Source organism: Larus michahellis, chromosome 2, assembly GCF_964199755.1.
Source record: "Larus michahellis chromosome 2, bLarMic1.1, whole genome shotgun sequence".
NCBI lineage: Eukaryota > Metazoa > Chordata > Aves > Charadriiformes > Laridae > Larus > Larus michahellis.
The window spans coordinates 3,432,874-3,459,089 of record NC_133897.1 but is presented as its reverse complement, the minus strand read 5'-3'; the positions used below and the strand labels follow the sequence as shown (position 1 = coordinate 3,459,089).

Sequence of the window (26,216 nt, the reverse complement as noted above, 5' to 3'; positions counted from 1 at the left end):
GTTTTAAAAGCCTGTTTCATCCCTCTCTAAATAGGTTATTTGGGAATTTTCTATTTTTAAGAAGCTCCCGTAGCTTTCTACCCCATCGTCGCTGAAAGGACATGGATGGCGTGTGAGAGCATCATTGCTCTGGGGGGATCTTTTTCCCTTTTGCTCCACTGAACTTTTTCCAAAGGTGGTACCACGCATCCGGGGCTGTGCGGAGGCCACCAGCACTGTGTGGCCTGATTTTAAACCCGTGCCCCTATGCCATGGTGGGAACAGCAATTTAAACAGCTCAGCCAAGTATGGAGCCCTATTAAAAGGTAGACAGAAATTACAGGAGCAGACACACGTCTGCTTGCTCCCCCTGACAAACACACACTCAATGTTTCCCTGAACTTCTTTTCTTTGGGAGAATAATTAACCCAAACCTACAGGAGAATATCGTTTCTCAGTCTGCGCTTTTGCACAAATTATCTTGATGCTAAAAGCAGAGGAAATATCCGTAGCTCTATGTGCTTTAGGATGAGTTTACGCTTTAATTGGAAACTACTATTGGAGGGGGGGAACAATTTGGGGATGGTAAATTATGGATTTTCTGTTGTAAGTGGTCAAGTCGCTATGAGCTAATATAGGGGAGGCTTTAAACAGAGATGGTTGAGATGAGATGTTTGCTGCTTGAACTACCAGACTAAAAAAAAAAAAAACCCAAAAAGAAAAAAAACAAACAACAACAAAACCCCTCCAAAAAGAAAGAAAAGAACGAAATTAAATTAAAATAAAATATTAAGCGCAATAGATTGGCTAAATTAGCTGGTTTGGGAGCAGGTTGTCCTTGATGAGGAGAAAAGAACCTGCACTCCCGATGTTGGGATGCTCCCGGGTACGTCCGGGGGACCCCTGTGTCCCCCTCCAGCCTCCGCCTGGCCCGTCCCTGGGGCTGTCTCCCACCTCCAGCCAGCGGGGTGGCCCTGGGTTTATAACTCGCTTGAGGATAAATAAAGAGGGAAAGGGCTGTGTGTCTGTGTGCGAGAGGGGGAACTCCTCCGACTCCCCCACCCCAATCAAAACCTCTTTTGCATTTCCATGGCCTGAGGGGGCTTTGCTCTCTTTGCGAAAGAACCTTGGAAAACCGCTGGTTGGCAGCGGGGAAAGATGGAAAAAGGAAAAAAAAACAAAAAACCAAAACCAAACCACAACACCTAAAACCTCCCCAGAAAGTCGCCGCTGCGGTCCCCCTGCACACACCTGATGCCCCGGCTTGGGAAGGCACCTCCTGTCCCCTCCTGTCCCCCTCTCCATCGCCTCCTTCCCTGCCCTTTCCCCCACCCTGGTCCGAGAGCCGCCTGTCGCGCACCTCGGGGCTGCGGGGTCGCTGCGGCGGGGACGGGGACGCGGGGACGCGGCCGCTCCGCTCTGCCCTCCTCGATTGGTGACAAGGGAATATTTATGTTGGTATTAGAGGAATGCGTTTCCTTCTCCAATCAGGAATGCAACCGGAGTTTCTAATTATAAGTTAGATGGTGGCTGGGAATAAAAGATTGCTTTTTAATGACTCCCGTCCAGGTGCTCTTTCTGCCTGTCTTCCCAAGAACACATTTGCATTTTATTGCTTTTCTTTTTTTTTTTTTCTCCCATCCCAACGAATTCCCTGCTTTCAGACATACCTGAAATAGTTGGAGCGGCTGCCTTCAACACCCCTCACCTCTGTAACGCCGGGCAGCGCGGGGGGTACCGCGCCCGCGGCCCCCGCTCACCGCCCATCCCACCTGAACCCCGCTAACGGCAGATGGGGGCGGGGAGGGGGGCTGGTGGGTGGGTGGGCAGAGATCAAGTGCACTTAAAAAAATAATTAATTATTATTTTTAGAAGTATTTCTCTTTTTTTTGGACGCTTCTGAGTTATTTGCAGCACCGGCCCGGGTGCGGAGCGGTCCCTGCTCCGCGTTAGGGCCACGCAGCCTGCTTTCCCCTCCGCGGGCGCGGAGCTGGCGGCTCCTTAACCCGGGGGCAGCTCCCTAACGCCGGGCAGCTCCGCACCCGCGCAGCCGGCGGCAGAGCGCAGAGCCCCGCCGCTTCCCCCGCGCCTCTCCGCTCCGCGCTTCCTCCGCGCTCCTCCGCCAGCTGCCTGCAGAGCTAGGGCTTCCCTGAGCCCAATTACCTCCGCGGGGTAATTAGAGCAGATCTTGCAGTTACATGCCTTGCCCAGCACCATTTGCTTTTTGTGGGGGAGAGAGAGAAAAAAAGCTCTTAAAGGCGTAGGGCGCAAAGCGCGGAAAATAAAAACAACACCAAAACCAGCCCCAAACCGTAAAACGAGCTGCAAGGCGGACAAAAAAAGTGCGTTATCCCGGGGGAAAAGGAGGTGCGCAGGTCCCTGCCGATCTTGCGCGGGGCAGCTCCGCGGCAGCATCGCCCAGCCCCGTCTCTGCTCCCTGTTCTGCCTTTCCAGAACCAGACCAGGTTGTTCAGCCTCCTCTCACCTCTTTTCTCTTTCTTTCCCTTCCCCCCCCCTTTTTTTTTTTCCCTGTTTTCCCCTAAATATTCCTTAAAACGAAGGGAAAAAATAATATACGTTTTCATCCTTTTCCCCCCCTTCCTTCCACCTGACTAGCTCGAAATCACCTTGAAATGCTCATGTCAACTTGTATCATTATCTCTTTAATTCAGGCAGCGCCTTTTGTTCTTCACAGGAGAGGATCAAAGCACTTAAAAAAAAAAAATAACTTTCCGATCGCTCTCGCTCGCTCTCTCTCTTTTACAGTAGGAGAAGGAGAGATCAGGTATAACCCAGTCAAAATAAACAAAGTGAATGCATAAATAAAAGAGGTGAAATGCAGGTTCTAAGAACTTGCTGGCGCTGGAACAATCCCACCTCTTTAGCTGAGTGGCAACGAAAGGAGAATTTCAAGTCATCTTAAGCACAGGGGTTGCAGAGAAAACGAGGAGGGGAAAAATAAATGAAAATGAGAGAAAAAAAAAAAAGAAGAAGAATAAAACTTACCACCAGATTGGGTAACTTGACAGAGCCTGACTCAACCCACAAAGAAACAGGAAATATCCAAAAGAGGCCATTGATGAAAAGTTGTCTTTCTTTTTTTTTTTTTTTTTTAACCAGAGTTGCCAAAAACCTTCCTTTCTTCTGAGGCAGGATGATTATTTTAATAATAATAATAACAATAATTTAAAAAAAAAAAGTCAAATGAAGTGAACTCAACCCGACCAGGTAAATCCTCTCTTTGCTTCCTCTACTACTCTCAAGGAAAAAAAAAATCTCAGAGAGGTAAAAAACTCTTCTCTCAGCCAAGACACTGAAGGCAAATATTAAAAAAAAAAAAAAAAAAAAAAAAAAAAAGTTTGAAGTAGCTCTCTTAAAAAGGACCCAATCAGCACTTATTGCCAAAGGGAGAATTCTGATGCTTTGGCTTGTTCTGTCAATCAGGAGCGCGAAGTCAGGAATGAGCTAATTGCAAGGAGATAGTGTTTTAATACTCATTAGGGGGCACGTTGGCCCACAAGCCAAGGGATAAAATGTAGTTTTAAAAAGGGGAAGGAAGATTTAGGGGGTTTAAATAGACAGGGGGGACCCCTGTGGATTTGGGTAGCTATAACAACCTGCCCGGATTTCACTCCCTGGGTCGAAGCTACTAAAATGCAAAAAAAAAAAAAAAAAAAAAAAAAAAAAGTGTGAAGATTTTTTTTTTTCTTTAAATTATTATTTTCTCGATATGCTCCTTCCTGCCATTCTGTCTTCTTCTCAAATCCCCGTTTCCTCACAGTGACGGTCAGGACGCTTTGGGACTAACTTTCTAGAAACTTTCAGCTGGTTCTTTTTTTTTTTTTTTTTCCTCCTTTTTTCATTTAAAAAAAAAAAAAAAGAGGATTTACACCCAGACATGCACACACACCCCCAGACACTCACCCCCCCCCCCCCCAAGACATGCACACCCCTTCCCCACCAGTCCAACCAGCCAGATATCCAAGAGCTCCACTGAAGACATCTGTTAAGAAATCAACTTCTTCCATGCAAATCTCAACAAGGCTCAATCCAGATCATCACCATTTGCAGGAGTCCCAGCCCCGGACTTTGCGAAGACGCTGCTGCAAACGACTTCATCCACCAGATCCACCCCACAGGGGCAGTAGTAATTGATCTCTCTTTTTTTTTTAATTTCTTTCTCTACATATTGGCACAATTTCTCTCCTTTCAGTGGCGGTGGCGGGGGGTGCGTTGGGGTGGTTGGGGTGGTTCCTAAAAAAGTTTTTTCGGTGGGGCGGAAATGAGGGGGAAAAAAAAAAAAAAAGACAAGAAAAAAAAAATCATGATTAGTATTATTATAAAGATGTAGCTCCTGGAGACTGGGTCCGCGGTTAGATTTGCTGCTCCTCTGGAACATATTGTTTAAATCTTGCTGTATCTGCGAGCAAGTGTCACCCAGCTGACAGGCTTTCCCCTTTCCCTGGGTCATTCGAAAGGGGGCTGGAGAGGGGAAAACGAGGGAATGGAGGTGCTGGATGAGCTAGGAGATATTTTCTCCCGGAATAACACCGATGATTCTCTTTTGCACAATTTTTTTGTTGTCGTCGTGGCTGCTGCCTGTTGGGTTTCTCTTTTGCTGTTTTTTGTCGCCCTATTTTTTTTTTTTTTTTAGGAGAGAGAAAACTGGATGAGATTTTATTTATTTCTCTGACTTTATTTTATTTTATCTGTGAATCAGAAAATTTCTGTGGCTCACACGGAACAAAGAGAGGTACAATTTTTAATGACTTTGTTGGAGGAAGGCTTGCAACCTTGCATTAGCTCAAATCAAAATGCGTTTTCTTTCTCATTAAGAATTGCATATATATTTTCCCTTAGTAGGGAATATTTCTATTTACACACACAGGGCTTTATATGCATATATATAAAGATATGTTTGTGTTTAGCTAGATGGAGAGATATATTCATTCTAGTGAAATTATACTAGAAATGCAGTTCATTCGGGGATATTTAAATCACTGGGAATTTGGCAGGGGTCGGGCCTTGATTATTTTTCTTTCGGGTTGGATGACAAGTGATTGCAAATGTGAGCTCTGGCAAGTGCTCCGAGATCTAATCGCCCGGCATAGCCAAGCTCCAGTCGATCTCAGCGGCTTCTCGCTGCCTTCCCGAGGAGGAATGGATGCTCTCTCCGTCTCTCTCAGCAAATCCCCATGGTGTCAATGCTGCAATTATATGGAGTGTATTAATTCAACACCCTCCCACCCCCACCCCGGCCCCGGCTTTCCTTCAGGAGCTCCCCCTCCCCAGAGGAGCTGGAGCTGGAGAGGCAGAAGGGAGTTTTATTGCAGAAGGTAGGACGAGGAAAAGGAGGAGGGTTGGTGGTGTGTGAAAAATCATCTTAAGGACTTTCCCTCTGTATTAGAGAAAATCCCTTCCAATTATAGCATTACTGGAAAGAACCAAATGCTGAGACTTTCAAAGGAGGGGATTTCTCTGTCTTTTCAAGTGAAATTGCTCACACTGCAGACTGGAACACACACACACACACACACACACACACACACGCACAGACTCTCAGCCACCAGCGCCTGCCCGGTCGCGGGGTCCCGGCAAACCGGGAATGGAGGGGGAGGAAGGGGCAGGACACACATCCCTTCCAGGGGTCGAGCTGATCTCCCCTCCTTTTGTTCCTGGGGAGAGATTTAAACATCCCCCAAAGCTTCTGCCCCTCCCACCAGGAAGCACCAGGCAACTTCACCTGAAGGTACAAATTCAGCCACTCTCCCTTTTCCTCTTTGCTTTGCAGCTGCTATTTGGGGAGGATGGAGATAATCCACTTTGTCATAGGCGCGCGCGCGCACACACACACACACACATATGTAAGCGGGATCGTATTGATTTCTACAGCAGGCAGCAGTTGCTACTTACTCTGACGCCAACTGCTTTTAATTACACCGATAAAAAGGTAGTTGGGTGTATAATAGCTATTCCCATCGCTAGGAAGACTACTGTAGATTAGTTATCTATTAGCAATGACACCTTTGAGCCAGAGCCCTTTAAGGGCCAGATTTTGCAGTCCATTAGAGTCAGAAAAAAGTCTGCTATGGGCTTCATGGGTATGAGACTGCTGGCATTTGGCTGCCCAAATCAGCAGCATTTTCTCCCAACAGTTATTTTTAGGGCCTGATGTCAAAACCTACCTAAGCTCCTCCATGGTGGTCCAGTGGTTTCCATCCCTCTCCCAAATACTCAGACATATGCTTTGCAATGGGCAGGATCTGTCTCTCCATTGGGTGACAGTGCCATGGCTTTGGCTTCTTTGCTCTTGACTTTGCTCACCAGTGCCCAGGGAGAACTTTTGATGGAAGTCTGCGTTGCAGGGTTGTGGACCCTCTGTGGTAGACACTAAGTCTCAATCCTGGTGGAGCCTTGCACAGATTTTCCACGGTTCCCATCCTTACACCAGCAAAGTAAACACCAGTTTTGGTTCATGACTTCCCCAAGAGGTGAAGGTCCACCACCCTGACTCTTGAAAGGGAGAATAAAGCCTTGACCATGCTCACAGCCATTAGGCCAATGCCTCAGCCCCATAAGCCTGCTGTGAAAAGGGGTGGGTAACTTCAGTTATCAAGCTGGCATGGGGAAAAGGGGATGGGAGGGCATAGAGCAGGCCTCATCGTCATGGCATTGGAATGCCTTATGAAGGCATCGCAAGCTGGTCCTGTCTTGCTTACTCATGGGGATGGCCCAGCTGGCATCTTCAGGGCCCACTTGAGTGTGTAAATAGAGCTGGATTTAGAAACATGAGTGCTTCGCAGTGCAGTTAGTCACAAGAGGCAACAGCTGCGCTCACCCATGTTCAAATAAAGACACATCCAGGGTGCTTCCACCTCAGAGACGTCTATGTAAAGAAATCATGGGCAAGAGGAAGAGGTTTGGAGGGATCCAGGCAGACAGGAAGGCGGGCAGACGGGTGCAATGCAGCCCATCACACTTCTCAAATTCTCTCTGTGTCACTTCTCTCACTCTCCTTCCCCCTCTGCCCTACATGGAGATGATTTGTTATGGCTGTGGGATGGGAAGATCTTCCTCACTGAGAGCAAACACAGAGCCAGGGAAGGCTCCTCGCAGGGCAGAAGGTTTTGTTTGGTTTTGGTGGAGGAGAGAAGTGCATTCTGCCCCTTCCCTCTTTAATATTTTAATTCCCACCAGTAAAAGCTGATGCATTATCTGCTTTTGCAAATTGCAACTGCAACTGGTTCTTGCTGGAAGGTGGTTCTTCTTCCCTGTTTGCAACTCACTCACTGTCTCCCCTACTCTCTAAACAGTGGTCTCCATGGTTGGGTCCAGCCACCATGGTGGCGTGAGAAAGTCACTGCCTATTTTTCCTTCTACGCCTAGAAGACCGCACTGTGGCACATTGGGATAATGGGAGCACCAGTGAATTCCCACCAGGCAGCTTTGTAACCCATCGTCCCTAAAACGTGAGGAGCCCCAATAGCTCGGAGCCTCAATAGCTCCTCTTGGTGAGGGGCCCCAATAGCCTGTAGGAGTTGCTACAGATATCTGGAGACCCAGATATCAAAACATGCTGTGCGCACTAAACGTCCTCCTTCCACTGATGCTTGGAAAATATAAATGCTGGGATCTCAGTGCCTGGGCACTGGCTTTGGCCTGGGCCTGTTGACTTGTGGCATGTCATTCAGCTTCCCTCTTTCATTTTGCCTCTGTGCCTTTTAAGGTCCCTGAAGACTGAGATCCATGTCATCCATACATCTCAACCAGAAGTCACAGCAGTACAAGGGGCAACACGGTAAGTTAATATTTATCTTATCAGATGTGAAGAACAAGACAGAAGATGAGTAATGGCTGGCTCATGATGTGATTCGTGGCAGAACTGGTGAAAAAATGGATTTTGCTGCTAAATTTGTGTCCCCTTTTCAAAACAGGTCTCTCTCTGACCAGCTGTTTTTACTGTAGACTGCTATCCAGAAGTGGAGGTTGGTCCAATGTTGGAGATGGAGAGGGGTTTTAGAAATGTGCAAATTATACTAATAGCATGGGTTTCACCTTGCCTGACTACATAATGTTGGCTACCTCCGTGGTCAATGATGCAGTGGAGACCTGAGCAGCTCAGCCCACTGTAGATACCAGTCTATGGTAGGTGGGGTGGATTCCTTCTGGAGTTGCATTTCTCTTTGTTTGGCAACTAGTTTCGACTTGGTGCCTAATCTTCAGATAGTTGAAGTTAGGTGAGATGCCTACAGGCCATTGCCTCTTCTCTGGGCTCTAAAGAGGCACTGATAGCAATGAACAAATCAGGAGCACATTCGGGGTGGGTTTCTCAGCTCTTTAGGCTGCAAGGAGATGTCCTCAACTACAAGGGAACAGTATACATTTGACACTGCCTAGGACAACTTTGGCTATGGCTGCCATCTGCCCAGGTTATTCTGTGCCGATGTCAGACTGGGATTTTGGCTGCTCCTGGATTCCCATCAAAACAACTCTATATAAAAAGTGTTACCCTCTGATCACAGTGCTCATAAGAGAAACAGAGGATGGCTGAAAGCATAAGATCCAGTACTGGCATGTCCCCAGGAGGACAGGGAGGATTAGATACATGACATGGCTTTCAGTTTACTGGAGGAAGAGCACCCAAAGAGCTGCACTGCAACGTGCCAGATCTTTTGCAGAGTAGAGCAAATCTGTTATGGGAGATAATCCTTTCCTTTGGACTTTTAAATACAGGAGTTTCTGTCACCTCATCCTAGGGGAAGAAAAATGTTAATTTGAGAAGGGTTTTTCCTCTCATATTGTATGTGCCTCCTGTTATTACCTGCAGGCACTGGTGCTGACTCTGTTTCTTCCGTACCAGAGCATGTCCTGGCCATCAGTAAGCTGCTTTGGAAAGGCAGCAGGTGGTAAGGCCAGGCCATGAACTGGTGGTGGGGGGCTCTGCTCTTGCCTTTGCCACCAGTCTGTGGTGAGACTTTGTGCAAGCAACTTCACTGGCATATGTCATGCCCCATCGGGGTTGCTCTCCCTGAGATGGTCACTTCTTTAGGATAAGACACCTCTCCTGTGAGAGCTTGAATGACAGCAAGGCTCAAGGTGAAACTTGGGGCTCTCTGACAGCTTCCTTCCCTCCATCTCCTGTCCCTCAGCTGCGTGTCCCCTGGCCGGCAAGGATCAGGCAGGCACCTGCCTTGCCTGTCTTCTGCAGGAGATGTAGGACTCTCACCAGTGTAGCTTTGGCCCACCTAGTGGTATAGCAGGAGAACAAACCTGGAGAGAAAAAACTGTCCCAACAATGCAGCCAGTGCACAGGATCTGCAGAACCAAACTTCTGGTTTCCTTTCCCCACCACTGAAGAGTTGGCAGAGCCCAAGATGGGGCTTGTTTCTGTGTCCCTGGTGGGATACCAGGGAGGCCTGGTGGGTATAAAGATGGTAAGGTCTTGCCTTGGAAGGTGGGAGGATGAATTGTGGGTGCTACCTCTTCCCTTGCTTCCTCCATGCATGCTCAGGAGGGCTCAGTGCTCTGGGATGGTGCAACCATGCAGGTATTTCCTTGTCACCTGCCCACTCAACAGCTAAGGGTAGGTGGGGACACCAACACCGCTGGCCCTGACCTTCTGCCCTGGTGAAGAGTAGGTACACAGACAGGCAAAATATCTTCTGAGAATAGTGGTGGCAACTAGAAATAGCACGGGCTTCTCCCAAATCTCCCCTAACAAATGACAGCAGAAGGCAATTGAACATGCGTATACAGTTTTATTAGACAGCAAGAAGTCAGTGCCATGTCTGTGTTCAGATAAACATTTCCTTTCATTGCACCTTCCTCCTAAACCCCCTGAGCTGGTCACCTTCAACCATCTTCTCCAGAGCCTCTCACAGCCCCTCGGGATTGGGCAAGAGGAGTCAGTGCTCTGCTCTGTAGGTCCATTTGCTGATGGCGAAGAAGAATTTTGCAGGCAGTCTCCACCAGCAGATGCCTGGTTGTGGAAAAATCACTTGGTGGAGACCATCCTGTGACAAATGAGTGCTGCGAAGGATAGGTTGGGATCTTCCTCGCGGGATGAGATTTGGGGAAAAACAATTTATTTTGAAGGCAAAAGACCATTTGAAGTCAAAATCAAACTTAACTCCTCGAGTACGTAAGGAACAGTCCTGCTTTTCTGTCACATTGAGATCTCCAGATTCATGGAGGAAATAACCCAAAATAGGACCTGAAGAATATGATCAGTGTAAGTTTTCCCCTAAGGACTCTAATTTAATAAATGTATACACAACCTGAGCCTTGCGTGTGTACTGTGTGTTTGCTTACGTGGAATTTCTCTAGGCCAGCTTCAGATTAAAAATCTATTAACCAGCAGTGGAAGCTGACGATCTCTAGGGACCCAAACCTGCTACTGTGTATACAAATAACCATTCATAGGACGATGCAGGCGTAGATGCTAATAACTGAGCACAATGAAACCTTTCCAAGAGAGTAATAATAAACACCCGCCTTCTTTGAGAGAAACATTTTAGGGTTTAGTATTTTGGCTCCTGGAGGCAAATCCTGCATCCTTTTCTGTAGACATCCATCTCGCCAAGTCTCAGCATCTAAAAGAGAGGTGACAACGTGTTAATAGCACGCATCCAAAGGGAGTTCGCATCCTTGGAAGTGACGTGCATGGATGGGTGGAATGAAATGTCCTTTGGGGTCCTTGTTTTCTGCCCCCCTTTCACTAACTACTGCCTAGACAGCTACCTTCACCTACATCAAGCAAGGTGGTTCTCAGCATTGTCAGTACTGCAATGAGCATCACTACAAATGCAATATTTCTGGTCTCAGAAGAAAACCACAGGAGCAGAACAAGGCTTTTGGGGAAGATTCCCTTCAAATTCGCACTCAGAATAAGGACTGGCTTTAAAAATTGTAATTTCTTTACTCTGCTCCATCCAGTCACTCTTTATAGAAGTGATTTTTTGAGGGGATATACATTGGATTAAGGAAAAAAAAAAGAAGAGGAAAACTAAGTTATTTATTAATGATACAGAAACAGTTATTTATTAAATCATCGATGCACTGATACTGAAATTTTCTAATCCCATTCTAACATACAATTCAAATAACCCCTTTTCAAAGGGCTGTCCACACTCCTGCTGCAGGTGCAAACAAACAAAACAAAAATTAAAATTGAAACCAGAGTTTTATCCCTTTGTGAATTCACTCGTAACACCCTGCTTTGAAACCCAAGTGATACTATTGCTCAAGTTGAATGTTGGGATTCAGTCGTGTGCTTGCAAATCAATATGCATTTTAAACAGGGATTACTCTATGCTGCTGACGAGCACTGGACTGAAAAACTACCCAGACTGGAGTGTCTTCTCTTCAGCCACACAGCAAGCTAATTAAGATACATTAAAACCAGTAACTAGGAACCTAGGGTACAATTTGAAAGCACAGGAGCATCTGCTAGACTGGCATGCCTGTTACTGTCTGGTATTGCAATAGAGTCCTGGTTGAGGTCTCCAAACCTTTTTGAAATGCATTTTAAAAGTGGAGAACACCAAGATTTTTAGGTTATCTGATTGTTTGGCATTGGGTTTATTTTAAAATGGCTTATTATGAAATATCACAACGGCAAAGTTGTCATGATGTGTTGCACGCGGTACCAGCCCTCCACAGCGTGCGAGAGGGGACATGGGGGAGGGTGATGAGCTGGGCCAGAGCTTTGCCATGCAGTTGAAAATAATAAAAACAAGCAACAATATCTCTCACGCATACCAAAAATCACTCTCACTGGTAAGATCCGGACAGGGCTGGATTGGGGATTGTATGGTGTTTTGCTGTAGGAGACTCTCATGCTGAGAGAAGATTAATTCTTGCAAAAATAATGGGAAGAAAAGATCTGCCTGCACTCAGGCGGAGGAAAAGGGACAGATTTGGCTGAGAGAGTTAAAAAAAAAAGCACAAGAAAGTTGCCAAATCCCACCAAGGTGCTAAAACCTCAGTCAAGTGAGGTGTTGACAAGGGATCCAAGTTGATAAATAAACAGAAAGGAGCTCTCCCTTGCAAAGTCTGAATGACAAAGAGAGAAAACCAGGCTCTGGAGAGTGTCCCTTACCATTTTCATCACAAAAGCTGATGGGGGTGGGGGGGGAGGTTTTAACAGGGCAACAAGTCTGACTTTCTCTCCCTTTCTCCCTCCTTTTTTTTTTTTTTTTTTTCTCCTTCCCCTCCCTCTTATAAACAGAGAGGACAAGAGGTCATATCCCCAGGGTTTAAAGAGACACTTCTCCCCCTTCCAGGGAGGGTGGATGTTCTTTCAGCCTGTTTACAAATTAGTCAAAGTTATGATGTCTTAATGTAGTTGCCGGGTGGCCACCTGTCCCGGACTTCCTTCTGGTGCATTTACTTCATGTGCAGGAGTGACATCTGCAGATGGTTTCTTGCCCAGCATCCAAGTGCATGTGTCAAAATGGGGCAAAATGCCATGAGTCAGGTTCTTTGTGCCCGTTTTGCTCTGGTGTAAGCAGTGGTGGACACTGGAGATCGGTGCATGGGTCTGTAAAGCCCACAGGATGACTTGAGGAAAGGCTGTGCTCCCAGTTGAGGTGATGTGTGTTGGGTGCTGTACAGACCCAATGGACACCTTAGGGAAGGATTTCTGCCAGGGGATTTGGAGCAAAGTGATGAAAAGGAGCAGAAGCGGGGGACTGCATCATTCCAGTTTGCTCTCAACCGCATGTTTGCAGGACCAAAATTAAGCTTAGATCCTCCCATTCTTCACTTTGCTTTAAAAGGTTTTTTCCAAGCCATGGGCATGAAGCAAAGTGGCTTAAGCAGAAAGTAGTTCAGTGGGAAATGATGCTCATGATGCTCAGTGTCCCCTGGACCTTCCCCCTTCCTATGTGGGCTATCTGGTGCCTAATAAAAGTTGAGCTCACATCACAGCCCTTTTCTCCCAGGGGGAAAGGAGGGAAATGCAGTAATAAGGTCTTTTTTCCCTACCTGTACACTTATTTTCATACAGCTTAATCTCTCTGAAACTTTTATCTTTCTGCCAAATTGGGCTGGGATTGGCCGAGGGGTTCAGAAGTTGGAGGGGAGGAAACGAGCGGATAGAGACACCCAACATAATAAGCTCACCCAAGTTTCCCAAGGAAACCAGACTTCAAATGCATTACAGCGCTTTGCAAGTCTTGCAGGAGCTGCTTACAAACCCAGTCCTGAGCCAGAACCCCCCAGTGCCAGGCACTGTATGAACATATTCCTCAACACAATCCTTTCCCCAGGCCAGTGCTCAGGAGTTTAAAACGAGAAGTTTAAGGCACGTTAACATTGGCAAGCACCCGCTTTTCAATATGAATGTAGAGCAACTCCCTTAATGTGGGTTGTATTTGGCTGGATTCAGCAAGAGAGCAGAGCTGGGCTCTGCTGCAGTCATTTTTTTCATGGGAATGGCAAGGAAATCACAGGGTTTGAAGAACTTTGCCTCCTAACAGCCCTGCTTGGCTTCGATCCTACCCAGAAATCCCGTTGGCTCTGTGGAGTAAGAAGGGAGTAAAATCTGCAGGGCTTGGCCCCATTGGCAACTATGCAATTTTTTTTTTTTCCCCCAAGAAAAAAGGTTATACTCTTTCTCTGTAACCATGTCAAGTAGAAAAAAAAGCGCTTGGATCTTCACAGGATACTGGGTCACCCATGCGCGTTGTTCTGTTGGTGTCACACCAGGGATGAGCTTGTCCAGTGTCTGGAAAATGCCTTTACCTACTAAGGTAAGTGTTAAAGCCTGGAGCCTGCAGTGGGGCCCACTATAGAGATTATTTCTCTTTTTAGGCAGTTGTTGAGCTCTGATCAGTTCCTCATGGCTCTGACTTATTGGTTTCAGGTAGGACTTCCCAGGGACCAGTGTACTGGAAAGGAGAGGTACCTTGAGGCCTCAGCCCAGTGGTAGGTAGGGACAGCACAGTGTTGGGGATATTTAGGTCAGTTCAAAGTTTCTGGCTCTCTTGGAAGGATTTGCATCAAAAGATGTATGGCCACCAGGTCGAGGGAGGTGATTCTACCCCTCTACTCTGCTCTGGGGAGACCCCACCTGGAGTACTGCGTGCAGCTCTGGAGCCCTCAGCACAAGAAGGATATGGGCCTGTTGGAACGGGCCAGAGAAGGGCCATGAAGATGATCAGTGGGCTGGAACACCTATGCTATGAGGACAAGCTGAGAGAGTTGGGGTTGTTCAGCCTGGAGAAGAGAAGGCTCCAGGGAGACCTTATAGCAGCCTTCCAGACCCTAAAGGGGGCCTACAGGAAAGCTGGGGAGGGACTCTTGATCAGGGAGAGCAGCAACAGGACGAGGGGTAATGGTTTTAAACTGAAAGGGGAGATTGAGATTAGGTATTAGGAAGAAAATCTTTACTGTGAGGGTGGTGAGACACTGGCCCAGGTTGCCCAGAGAAGCTGTGGCTGCCCCATCCCTGGAGGGGTTCAAGACCAGGTTGGACAGGGCTTTGAGGAACCTGGTCTAGTGGGAGATGTCCCTGCCCAGGGCAGGGAGGTTGGAACTAGATGGTCTTTAAGGTCCCTTCTAACCCAAACCATTATATGATTCTATGATTCTATGATTTGGCTCATCATTTCCCAACTCTGAATTTCCCAGAAAAGGGACTGCTCTGCTCCCATCCCTGGGCCATGGTGTCAATACTGCTTGCACTGGAAAGCAGTGAGATCTTCAGCCACCTGCTAGGAAAGACCTGCATATAGTTCAAGGCTGCTGAGTCCTCTCTTCAGACTCTCCTCACCTGCTCTCTCCCTCAGTGGACTCCTTGGAGCTAAAGCTGCACAAGTCTGAACCTGTAAATTCAGATGACATCGAGCAATAAACCACTGGTGCTCCCGACATCGAGAGTCAGCTTTTTCTGCCTCTGTTTAATTCTCCCAGAACACTTAAGGTTTTAAGGAAACATATATATTTGGAATCATGAGTTACTTTCTAGTTTCTGAATTTTTAAAATAGGTGGGGAAGATGGTTTCTGAAACAATTTGCACAAACTTGATGTATGCTTGCACAAAACAGTATGACTGCGAAAGCTGGTGTGTTGAGAAGAAAATAAAAAATACCCCTCAAATATTGAGATATTTGGTAACTCTATTTGGAGGTACAGACATTTGGGGAAGTAATGCATGAGATGGAAAAAGTGACAGGCATATTCAGATGGGGTAGACAAGACTGGTCATAAAGAATGCAAATTTTTGGAAGCATTTTTATATTAGAAGAAAATTCACTTTTTGTGCAGGTGCCATTATTTCTTTGCAATTCTAACATCTCCTTGAAGCTCTTTTGAAGAGCTGGGGGTGAGGGGCAATTAGAACACATCCCCATGAGCTCGGTGTGGCCAGTAAAAGGAAGGTGTGGGGAGCTGCTGGTGGGAGAGGACAAAAAAACATGTTGTCCAAACTCTTTTCATCACACCTCCCCATCCAAAGCCTGCCTGACACTTCCTGCACAGTTTTGAATATGGCAAACTCAGGAGCTCCCGTGGTTACACGGGGCAGTGAGTTTTAGGAAGGTCAACAGAAGGAAGTTCTCATCTCAGCTAAGCAGTTGGAAAATGCCCTAAAGCAAAGACCCCAATGACCTTGTTTAAAGCTTCTGAGGGTATTTCCCAGTGTAAAGTTACAGATGAAGAAAGGGCATCGGAGGCTTTTCAAGGGAGAGGTAGGTGACAAGAGCAGGTTTAAACCTTTCTCCTGTTCCTGGGGTTTGCAGGAAATGAGAGGTCTCTTCGACCTGTGTGGGTTGAGAAATGTAGATGATTGGATGGTCTTGGATGGTTAGAGGAAACATACTCTCATGAGCTTTGCACCATCAAACACCACAGCGTATCATTTGAACATGGACAGCCGGATGAAGCAGGGCCATCATTGCTCAGTCCCTGCATCCCTAAACAGATACGACACCACATGTCCTCCCTGGAACCACAGACAACACCTAACAAAGGGTAAAAAAGGCATCTCAAGCATTTTCCAGCTTTCTGCATTATCTTGGATGTAAAATGGTGGCTTGTCACCTCCTTTAGACTGAAGATTACTGCAGCATTATGGACTATCTGTCTATGGGATAGATTTGTCAGGGTCCAGGGATAGCATGTCTCATGAAGAATTCAGCAGCTGTCCAGAACATAAAAATAACAAAACCAGAAAGAAAATGCTGAACACTGCTGGGGGAGATGGAAAGATGAAGAGATGGGAAAAGGAAAGGTAAAACCATGTGAACGGGAGGGAAAATGCCAGTGTCCGTTAAAGAAGGTGGAGTAAGAAGGAACCGTCCAAATTAACATATTGGTTAAAAAATAGCTTATGAAAGGGGCAACAAAGTGGTAAAAACTCCAGTGATGTTTTAGGGCAGGTGAGATTTGATTGGGCAAGTGAGACTGGCTGATAGCATCCAGTACAGGTAGTAGGTGATGTTGCCTTTGAAGAACGTAGATTGGTGGTCACCACTCAAGGCTTCTCCACAGATTGCCCTGAAAAAATCCGTTGTCCTCAATGGACAGCTCCCTGTGCAGGAACGATCTAAAAGAAACAAAGAGAAAGGGAACCAGAATACATCTAGGAAGAAAGTGGGAATAATGCTGGGAATAACTCATGAGATTGCCTAAATATGAAAACTATTGGGCTCCAGTCACCCTCTGTCAAAACAGAAAAAAAAAAGAAAAAAAAAAGAAAAAAAAGAAGAGAAAGAGAGAGAAGAGGAACAGATTTAAAATATCAGGGTTTCATTGCTGAGAGGCTGTGAGTAAGAGATGTACAACATAATGAGCAGGATAGCAATCAGCCAAGAAGCTATAATTTGTTCTGACTCATGATACCAGCCCAATGGAATTAAAAGCAACGAAATTAAAACTGGTAAAAGCAGACACTTTTATATACATAGTTAATGATTAAACTGAGGAACTCACTGCCACAAGACAGCACAGGCATTTAGTGGGATTCAAATAAAAAGAAAGAAATCCCAGAAGAAACGAAAAAGCAGGTTTATGCTCTGATAAATGAAATAATTCCAGATTATGTTTTGGGGAAGTGTTGTAATAACACCTCCAGCATGATTTGGAGTCTCTGTTTTGGGCCTCTCTAGAGGTCCCTTGAGGATGTTCAACGTCAGCTTGCATTGGATCTGGTTTCTAGGATCTGTAAGGCTGCTTTGCGGTTCCCAAAGTGATGGCACTTGATCACAGACACAGATTAAATGGAGATGAGCTTGCAAATAAATTTCTCTTTCTTCCCCCCCACACTCACCATACCGGTACGTGAGCATTCGTTGACTACAAGGGATAACTGTAGATTATTCATGGATATTACATTCAAAATTAAAAATCCTCATCCCAGATGAGCACCCACCACCCTATGCCCATTTGGCATGTACTGACAGTGAGGTCCAGTCTCAGCTGATATTAAAAGCTTGTGGATCTGACCGCCCCCAAAAAATTATGCTAAAACAATTCCTCCAGCTATCTCAACCCTGTATTCTGTTAAAAAGTTAACAAGAACCAATTCATCCAATCCCCTTTTTGTATGGTTTTTAAGAATTGTATTACTTGGTGAGATTTGGACAGGAAAATGTGCCACGGTCTTAAAATCATCCAGAGACATATCCTGCAAAACCCCCAAATTTTCTCATTGTTATTAGGGGAGGTCCTTGCAATCCTGATCACCATGAAAGCCTTCATCTGTGGGACAGATTAGGGTGTTTTTAAAAATAGCTGTTTGGATTCTGATGATTTTTTAAAACTCCATCTCAGGTTTTTCAAGAAAAAATGGACAATCACAGAATCAAAGAATGGTTTGGGTTGGAAGGGACCTTAAAGATCACCTAGTTCTAACCCCCCTGCCCTGGGCAGGGACACCTCTCACTAGACCAGGCAAGAATGGGATGTATGTTCCAAAACTGTCAAAAAAAGCCTATTTTAAAGAATTTTTTTTTCCTTTCCCAAGGTTGTCTGTATGGCATTGGCCACCACCATGGGCTTGCAGAGCTCATGAGCTGCCCTTGCAGAGCAGAGAGCAATGCTCTCAGATGGGGAATGGACACCTTTCTTCCCCCATCTCCTCTCCATTCCCCACGGTACTTCAGACAACACAGTGGACAACAGCTTCTATTCTCCCAACCCCTTGCACTGTCAGAGACAATGGGATGCCCACTCGAGGTCACAGAGGAACCCCACCCCTTGTGGACTTGGAAACACCTGTACCAGACACCAAGCCAAGGACAAGCTCAGGAGAGGACATGCTTAGGCTCCACTGATGTTCTGTGTTCAAACAGAAAGGCAAAGCATTATGTTTGGATGTGCCTTCAGCGTCTCAGACCCAGGTCTCCAAAGATGTCAGAGCGGTGGTTAACCAAGGAAAGGTAGATTCCTCCATGTTCTGAGGCCCAGATTCTCAAAGGTTTCTTTACATCACCTGAGGTTGTCTACCTCAGGAGATAAATGTACATGGGGCGAATGCAACCATTGGGCCAACCATAATTGATCAGACTAGTTTTCTACCTCACTTAATAGCCATCTACAAACTATGCCCAATTAAGGGCTGTCCTGGGGAATGATCTTGTGGGAGACTGCTCAAATACAGCAGTAATGAGTTGCTTTCTGCCTTGGAATAAGAATGCTTCTCACTTTGTCACAATGTACGTTTTTTTTCCCATTTGCTGTTATATGTCCTATGCTTTTATAAAGAGGATAAATGTGTAATCCGTTTTGTTATTGAAATAAATTATTGGCAGTTGTCTTACCTCGATATCTTGCAGCAGTGAGTTCCACTGGTGAACAATGTATGGCAAAACTTACCCTTACTTCAGAAGTGAAAGGAGCATCTCACACATAGGGTCTGGAACAGCACTGCAACCTTTTAGTCAACAGTTCCCAAACTGTTAGCCTCAAGCATATCCTGAATGTGATACAAATGTGGGATTCACAGAGGGAAAAAGGGGTCACCAGCAAAATACTCTGCTACCTCCCTTGTTGTTAGTGTAAGACAATGATTGGAGGATTCCCCAAGGCTTTGGGCAGCACCAGCCATGCTGAACTCCATGGTTCTGCATGCAATTCCTGCGCGGGCGAGAGGCCAACCAAGAGGTCAGACCTGTGTGAAGGGGATGTGAACCCACGTGTCCCAAGGGAACAAGATTGTTCAGGGACGTGGTTGAACCCTGGGTCTGCTGTGCCACAGAGAGGCTGAATGACCCCAGACCACTCCATTTCACCTGCTGTCAGAGCCCCTGGAGTTACAGATCTAAACGTCTGGCAGGATCCCTCTGTCCTGTGCTGATGCAAAACTAAGTCCACCCACATTACAGCACTAAGTGGGCAGCAGTCTGGAGCTGTTGCTGCTACTGGCGGTACCCACAACTAGAGATGGGGAAGGAGTGCAGAGACCCCAGCTCCGACTTACCGTGACACATTGATCCAAAATTGCTCTTAACTGCTGAAGGAGCTTCGCTGTTTCACTAGGTAACTTCTCCTGGTGTGTTACAGTTCAGCATCCATCCTCGCAGCTGATGAAAATGTCCTCGCTGGGAATCTTTATTCCGAGTGCCAGTGATTTCTTCTCACCCTTAGATAGCCCTGACCTGTCTAGAGCTGCCAAATGTAAACAGTCACCGCCATCTAGTGACCATGATACGGCTCACAGCTCCTAGAAAACTTTTTCTGGCTTCCTGAGGGGCAATTTCAAGGGGATGTGGGAGAGGAGATGACATGTTGGCCTCAGACAAAGACACTACGCCTATCTGCAGGTACACGTGAAGATAATTAAGGGTTAAAGCAGGAGACAGCTTTGTACTGTCCGTTGGTTTGCCATTTCTTGAGCAGGAGGGAACAGAATACAGTAGAATCATACAATCGTTTGGTTTGGAAGGGACCTTAACAATCATCTAGTTCCACCCCCCCCTGCCATGGGCAGGGGTACCTCCCACTAGACCACTTTATTCAAAGCCCCGTACAGCCTGGCCTTGAATGCCTCTGGGTATGGGGCAGCCACAGCTTCTCTGGGCAACCTGGGCCAGTGTCTCACCACCCTCACAGTAAAGATTTTCTTCCTAATATCTAATCTAAATCTCCTCTCTTTCAGTTTAAAACCATTACCCCTCATCCTGTTGCTGCTCTCCCTGAAAAAGAGTCCCTCCCTGTCTTTCCTGTAGTCCCCCTTTAGCGTCTGGAAGGATGTTATAAGGTCTCCCTGGAGCCTTCTCTTCTTCAGGCTGAACAACCCCAACACCCTCAGCCTGTCTTCATAGCATAGGTGCTCCAGCCCTCTGAGCATCTTTGTGGCTTTCTCTGGACCATAGGCCCATGTCCTTCTTATGTTGTGGGCCCCAGAGCTGCACGCAGTACTTCAGGTGTGGTCTCACCAGAGGGGCAGAGTCCCCTCCCTCAACCTGCTGGCCACACTTCTTTTGCTGTAGCCCAGGATGCAGTTGGCTTTCTGGGCTGCCAGCACATAATGAATGTTGAGCTTTTCTTCCACCAACATCCCCAAGACCTTCTCCTCTGGGCTGCTCTCAATCCATTCTCCCTTCAGACTGTATTTGTGATTAGGATTGCCCCGACCCATGTGCAGGACCTTGCACTTGGCCTTGTTGAACTTCATGAGGTTTGCAGGAGCTCATGTCTCAAGCCTGTCCAGGTCCTTCTGGATGGCAACGCTCTCCTTCAGCATGAATACACACTTCACTGAAGTGTCCTTAACAGCTACCATATTTGAGAGCAATTAGGTGCTTGTATCCTCAGCAAAAGCTGTCCTATCTATGGAGAGGGTGATTTGAGGGGTTTATGCACCTATTGCCTTTCCAGCGCCTATATTTGTCCTTTTGTCTCAAGCTAGAGCTTAGCCACAAAGGTTCATCCGACAGTTTCACTTAGCAGAGTGTTAAAGTCATTAAATCAATTTATAGTGTTGTCTTTGATGTAAGAGGGAACCCACTGCTAGGAAGCTGTGATTTAAGGGGTCTGTTTCCCACCTATACAGCCTCAGCATTGCATGAGATGAGCTACTTCAGGATGGTCCCAAGCCATGTCTCAGAGCTAAAATTTCAGCCTCGCTCTCAGTGGATCAGCAAAATGGGACTGAAATTACAATTAGCCCCTGGATCATCCATGGGAAAAGTTGAAGTGAGGCTATTTTATCACTCTCCACTGCAGTGTTTCTGAGAAATCCAAAACTGAACTGGCACAACATTGTATAATCACATAATACTGCATGGACAAGGAAAGGATTTCTGGGTCTTCCAGGCAGGGACAATCTTTTAGTCTACATCTGCACACTGTCTAGCAAAACAAAGCTGTAATATGAGGCAAAGTGTGGTGGTAATATAAACAATGTCGGTCCATCTTCTGGAGACCTCCCTGTACAAAGTGCCCCCAAATCTGGTGTGATGCATTGGCTGGCCAGCAATCCCCAGGCCGTGTGCTGGCTGCCTGTTGGTGCTAGATTGGGAAAGGTCTCATTTGCCAGAAGATGGCACTGGTTCTCCATGGAGGAGCATGTGGGAACAGGTGCATCCTTACCCATCCCAGACGCTTATGCTCCTCAGCTTTGGTTAAAGCCCTTCCTCAAGACGCTCATTCCCAGGGATCCTGCGGATTGCTGGGTTATCAGGAACACAAGGAGAGCTTTATTCCCACCTGGCCAGAGCTGAGATCCTGGAGATTCACATCTCTTCCTACTTAACTGGTGCAGATACCATGCACAGTGGTTTCCTCATTTATGAATGTACAAAAAAGTCACCTTTTTTTTGTTCCTTCCTGCAGTATTTCACTCCCTCATCACAAAGCCTTGCTTTCTTAAGGAGAAAAAGCGCCTGAAATAAGTGTATGTAGCTTGACAAGGGCAAGGGTTAGTTTAGGTTCATTGCTATTTATCTCTACACTTGCAGCTAAGTAGCAGCAACTGGAGATGTACATCTGCTCATTCCAGGAGATGATGGGCTCATGCTTTGAGAAGCCCACAGAGATCACGGGAGAAGCTGGAAACTGAGGGCTGTTATCCAGTGGTAGATGAGCAATTTTGTGTAATTTCAGCAAGGTTTGAAGGCCACTGTGCTCCGGATCAGTTCTGTAGCCAATAGATGGGGCCATTTCCACACCTACTCCCTTCAAGTCCACCAGAACAGGTTCTCCCAGTGCCTGCGTCCATGGGATGAAGGCTTCCTATGTATGTGCTTAGGGAATGCTGTCAGAAGGAAGGTCAATGCTTGGGCTTTCCTGCTTCCCTTTGCAAAAGACCAGGAGACAGGCAGGAACAAGTCTGTTGCTCCATTTCTTTCCCATGATAAAAACCCACCGGTTCTCCCAATAAAGTCTGGAGGAGCTGTAGCGTTGGTTCCTCGGAGAAGAAGCAAGGCTTTCCTGGTGTGCCAAAGCAGGGCACCCCAGCAGAGAACCTCACTGAGCTTTTCCCAACTCTTTCCACACCCAGCAGAACCAAAGGCAATGCACCCACTCTGTCCCCAACTTTTCCACCTGTACTGATATGGGACTCTTCTGCGCCTTGAGGAAATTAGGCTGTTAATAATTTAGTGACTCAAGGCACTTTGGAGAGGTCAGGTGCTCCCTGATGAATCACAGGATTCCCAGACTGGGATCTGGGACCAGCAGTGGGTCCATCAGAATGGCAGAAAAAAACAGTTCTTACACGTCTGGAAAAGCAGGAAAAATGGAGAAAGGCTAGTTGGAGAGGAAGATAGGAGCTCCTCTTTTATTCCAGTTTCAACAGTCATTTTTGATTGCTTGTGCAATAGGACCTCAACATGTACAAAGCAGAAATAAAGGCACCCACAGCAGAATTTTCCTGCTGATTAATTCCCCTTAGACATGATGCAATGGCCAAGTGGAAGAGAGTAAGTGCTCTGACTTGCTTTGGCCTGCTAGCTGCCATTCTGTGTGTGGACTTGATTGTCTGGACCTTTGAATAATTAATCATGTCCTGTGGAAAAAAAAAAAGCCTCTAAAACAAGCAAAAAAACTCCAACATCAAAGAATAAGCCAGCAAGCTTCAGTTTTAATCCAGGGCATGTCTGAGTCACCCAACCCTGATCCAGCAGCACAGGTGGGTGCTAGTCCGATATTTTTTACAAGGCTACTGCCAGTCACGCTTGTGGAAGTACTTCTGTTTCCAGACTTGTGTCCCCTCACAGCATCACTCGTGTTGCTCAGAAATCCCAGCAAGGTGGAGAAGCATGGCACTGGTGTCCACCAGAAAGGAATTTCAGCAGGACAAGATAGCCCAGAACATACACCACTTACATATACACCATCAGCACCTATTAGAGCAGGCATCGTATCGGTGCCATAAGTCTCTGTGAATATCTGCACACTGCAGACTTAGGTAAATCTTCAGCTGAGGAAACCCTCCCTTCCTAGAAGAGAGAATTGCATTCACTTCTCCAGAACTCATAGAGGTGAAGTTTCAAAGAAACCCTTCCATCTTTTGGAGATACGAGTCAACCTGGCTGACAAAAATAAAAAGAAAACTTTTCCCACTCTCTCTCTGTTAATTCAAGTCCTGGGCTTCCCAGGTAGAAAATATCCAAACTTTGCACCATAAGGAATGCTGTATTATCCTAGTTTTTCTCTTCCGTCGTTCTCCATGTCCTTCATCTTCTCTCAAGACAAACTGGTTCACCCAAAAACCTCTTCCCAGGCTCTAGGCTCCTACTATTGCTTCTGGCCAAGACTACAAGGACACTTACTTTCAGTATCAAGGTCACCTTCAGCAGCTAAGCATTCATTATAAAAGCATCTGCTGCTGTAGACCTATTTCAGCGCTTTCCAGCTGGGCCTGCCAATCCCAGGCTTTGCTGCAACTTGCAATTGCATGAGCCCTTACAAATTTCAGAATGGCTCTCCTTCAAGACAGGACCTGAAGGAAGGATGGACTAAGTCCAGCCTGTACTAAAACTGCCAACAAACCTTGGCCAACTCATACATACTTTTGAGGATTTAAAGCGAGTGGGTAAAATAGACGAGAATTACTTTTACCTGCCCAACAGCAAAGGCCAGCAGAAACACGTACTTGGAAGCTGCACATGCCTTTAGGTTTTTAACATGCCACAGTAGAGGGAAGGAAGGGCACACAGACTCCTCTCCGCAGGAACCCAAACTGCTGCACCCTTCCCTGAACGTGGGATCACACAGACCTAACTGGGACACCTACTCCAGCCCCTTCCTACCACCGTCATGGTGCACTGAAATCCTGTCATAACCCTGTCCTAACTGGAACGGGGTTAGGACTGCAATTAAGGTTAATTGCAGAAAGATAGAATGATTCAGGTTGGTAGGGATTTCAGGAGGTATCTGGTTGGGTTAGGGGTGAGGGCAGATGTTGGGAGATGGATGGGAGACACTCGTTTGGCCTGGAGGTGGGATGCAGAAAGAATGTGGGAATAGAGGAAAGAGAAGACCTAGGCTAATAAAAAGGTTAAGGGGATTAAGAGAGGCTTATGCAAGCTGACCATGATGATCTTTGTGTTTTCCATCCACATTGCTGTTTGCCCAGCTCCAGCTCACTTTAACAATCAACATTGTGCTTAAGAAACACAAAATCTCTCAGTAGATAACCTGAAGGAGATTCATGGCATATGGCTGATGGTCTATGGTGTACCGTGCTTTGCCCATGCCTTACCCACAGAAATCACAAGAATGAGAGTGTGGTCAATGCGGTGTCTCAGTGGTCAAGTGGGCTCACTCTTGTCAGAAGAGGTAGGTGCACTCTAACATTTCTTCACTGGTGAAACCAGAATTTTCCACGTGTGAGGCATCTGAATGTGACACAGGAGCACCTGAAAATGTCTCGTGCTCCCCAAACCTCTGAATTTCCATGAGGAACCGTCTTGGGAGTGTTGTAAATCAGCAGTATGATGGTATGTTTGAGAGTGGATGCTTCGTTGGTTAGTCCCTGAACTATGGCCTAATATGTGTGAAAGCTGACAATGATTTACAGGCCAGGAGTGGTTTGCATGCCCACACACACACACACTCTCACAGGTGCCGAAATGCCCTTGCCTGCTGGCAGCTATGCACTCCCCTCCATCCCCTGGGCTGCCCTGGCATGGGACAGGTTCTGCATCTCTGGTCCAGTGCCATCAGCTGTGCAAGGAAGGGTGAAAGAGCAGATTGCTTCCCTTTTGCTCCGCATTGAGGTTTAGCAGCAACCAAAACAAGGGGAGAGGAGGGGAGGGCAGATGGGTGATGGGGAATCGGCTGCAGGAGGAACCTGGCGTGAACCCTGCACATCACACGTGAATGCCGGCAGCAATTTTAAAAATGTCACGTTGCTTTTTTGAACTCGGGTATGCCAGGCTGGCTGCAGTGCTGCCTGTGTTGGCCCAACAACCTGAGGTCTGAGCCAGGAGCCTGTGGCAATATCTGTGCCACTAGTAAAACAAGCTGGAGTGTGTTCTCTGCATCTGAGGGCAAGCAGAATGGCACAACACACATCCAGGTACCTGCATGGTGTTCCCCCTCCAAATAGGGTGGCTGTCCTAAATTCGGTCCTGGGGAAATTACATTTTCCCCAGAAATGCACTGGAAGATAAAAGTGCCCAGCAAAAACCTACATACTCATAGAATCGTAGAATCATAGAATGGTTTGGGTTAGAAGGGACCTTCAAGATCATCTAGTTCCAACCTCCCTGCCATGGGCAGGGACACCTCCCACTAGACCATGTTGCTCAAAGCCCCATCCAGCCTGGCCATGAACACCTCCAGGGATGTGAGAATCCACGGCTTCTCTGGGCAATCTGTCCCAGTGCCTCACCACCCTCACAGGAAAGAATTTCTTCCTAATATCTAATCTAAATCTCCCCTCTTTCTTTTTAAAACCATTACCCCTCATCCTATCGCTCCACTTCCTGTACTCATATACATATACATATATACTCTGACCCTTTCCTCCAGATATACACATGTACAAGTTTCATGCAACAACAAAAAGCTTGGACAAATTTTCCCAAGCAAACCACCCAGCCTGTGAGTTATGCACATGGTCCAGTGTTGTGGTACGACTATTTTGGAGCAACATAAAGAAACAGACCTAAGCATCCAGCATCTCCAGTGCACACAGCAGAACATTTTCCTACTATCTCGTCCTTGGAAACCCGGCACTGACTCAAAAAAACCAGAAGATGAAGGACAGTAAAAGTAATGTGAAGGTAAAGTAAACTGGAAATTAATGATCAGGGCTCTCATAACCTCCCTGGTAGGCAGA

At 46.6% G+C, this 26,216-nt stretch overlaps 1 protein-coding gene across 1 annotated transcript in view; it reads right to left on the bottom strand.

The window, feature by feature from the left end:
- Positions 1-5,090, bottom strand: part of WNT3A (Wnt family member 3A) — an 89,601-nt gene extending 84,511 nt beyond the window's left edge. Inside the window, exon 1 of the mRNA XM_074573893.1 lies at positions 2,986-5,090. Within this exon, the coding sequence (XP_074429994.1) occupies positions 2,986-3,056 (71 nt within the window). The 5' untranslated portion in view covers positions 3,057-5,090. The remainder of the gene's footprint in view (positions 1-2,985) is intronic.
- Positions 5,091-26,216: the final 21,126 nt, after the last annotated feature.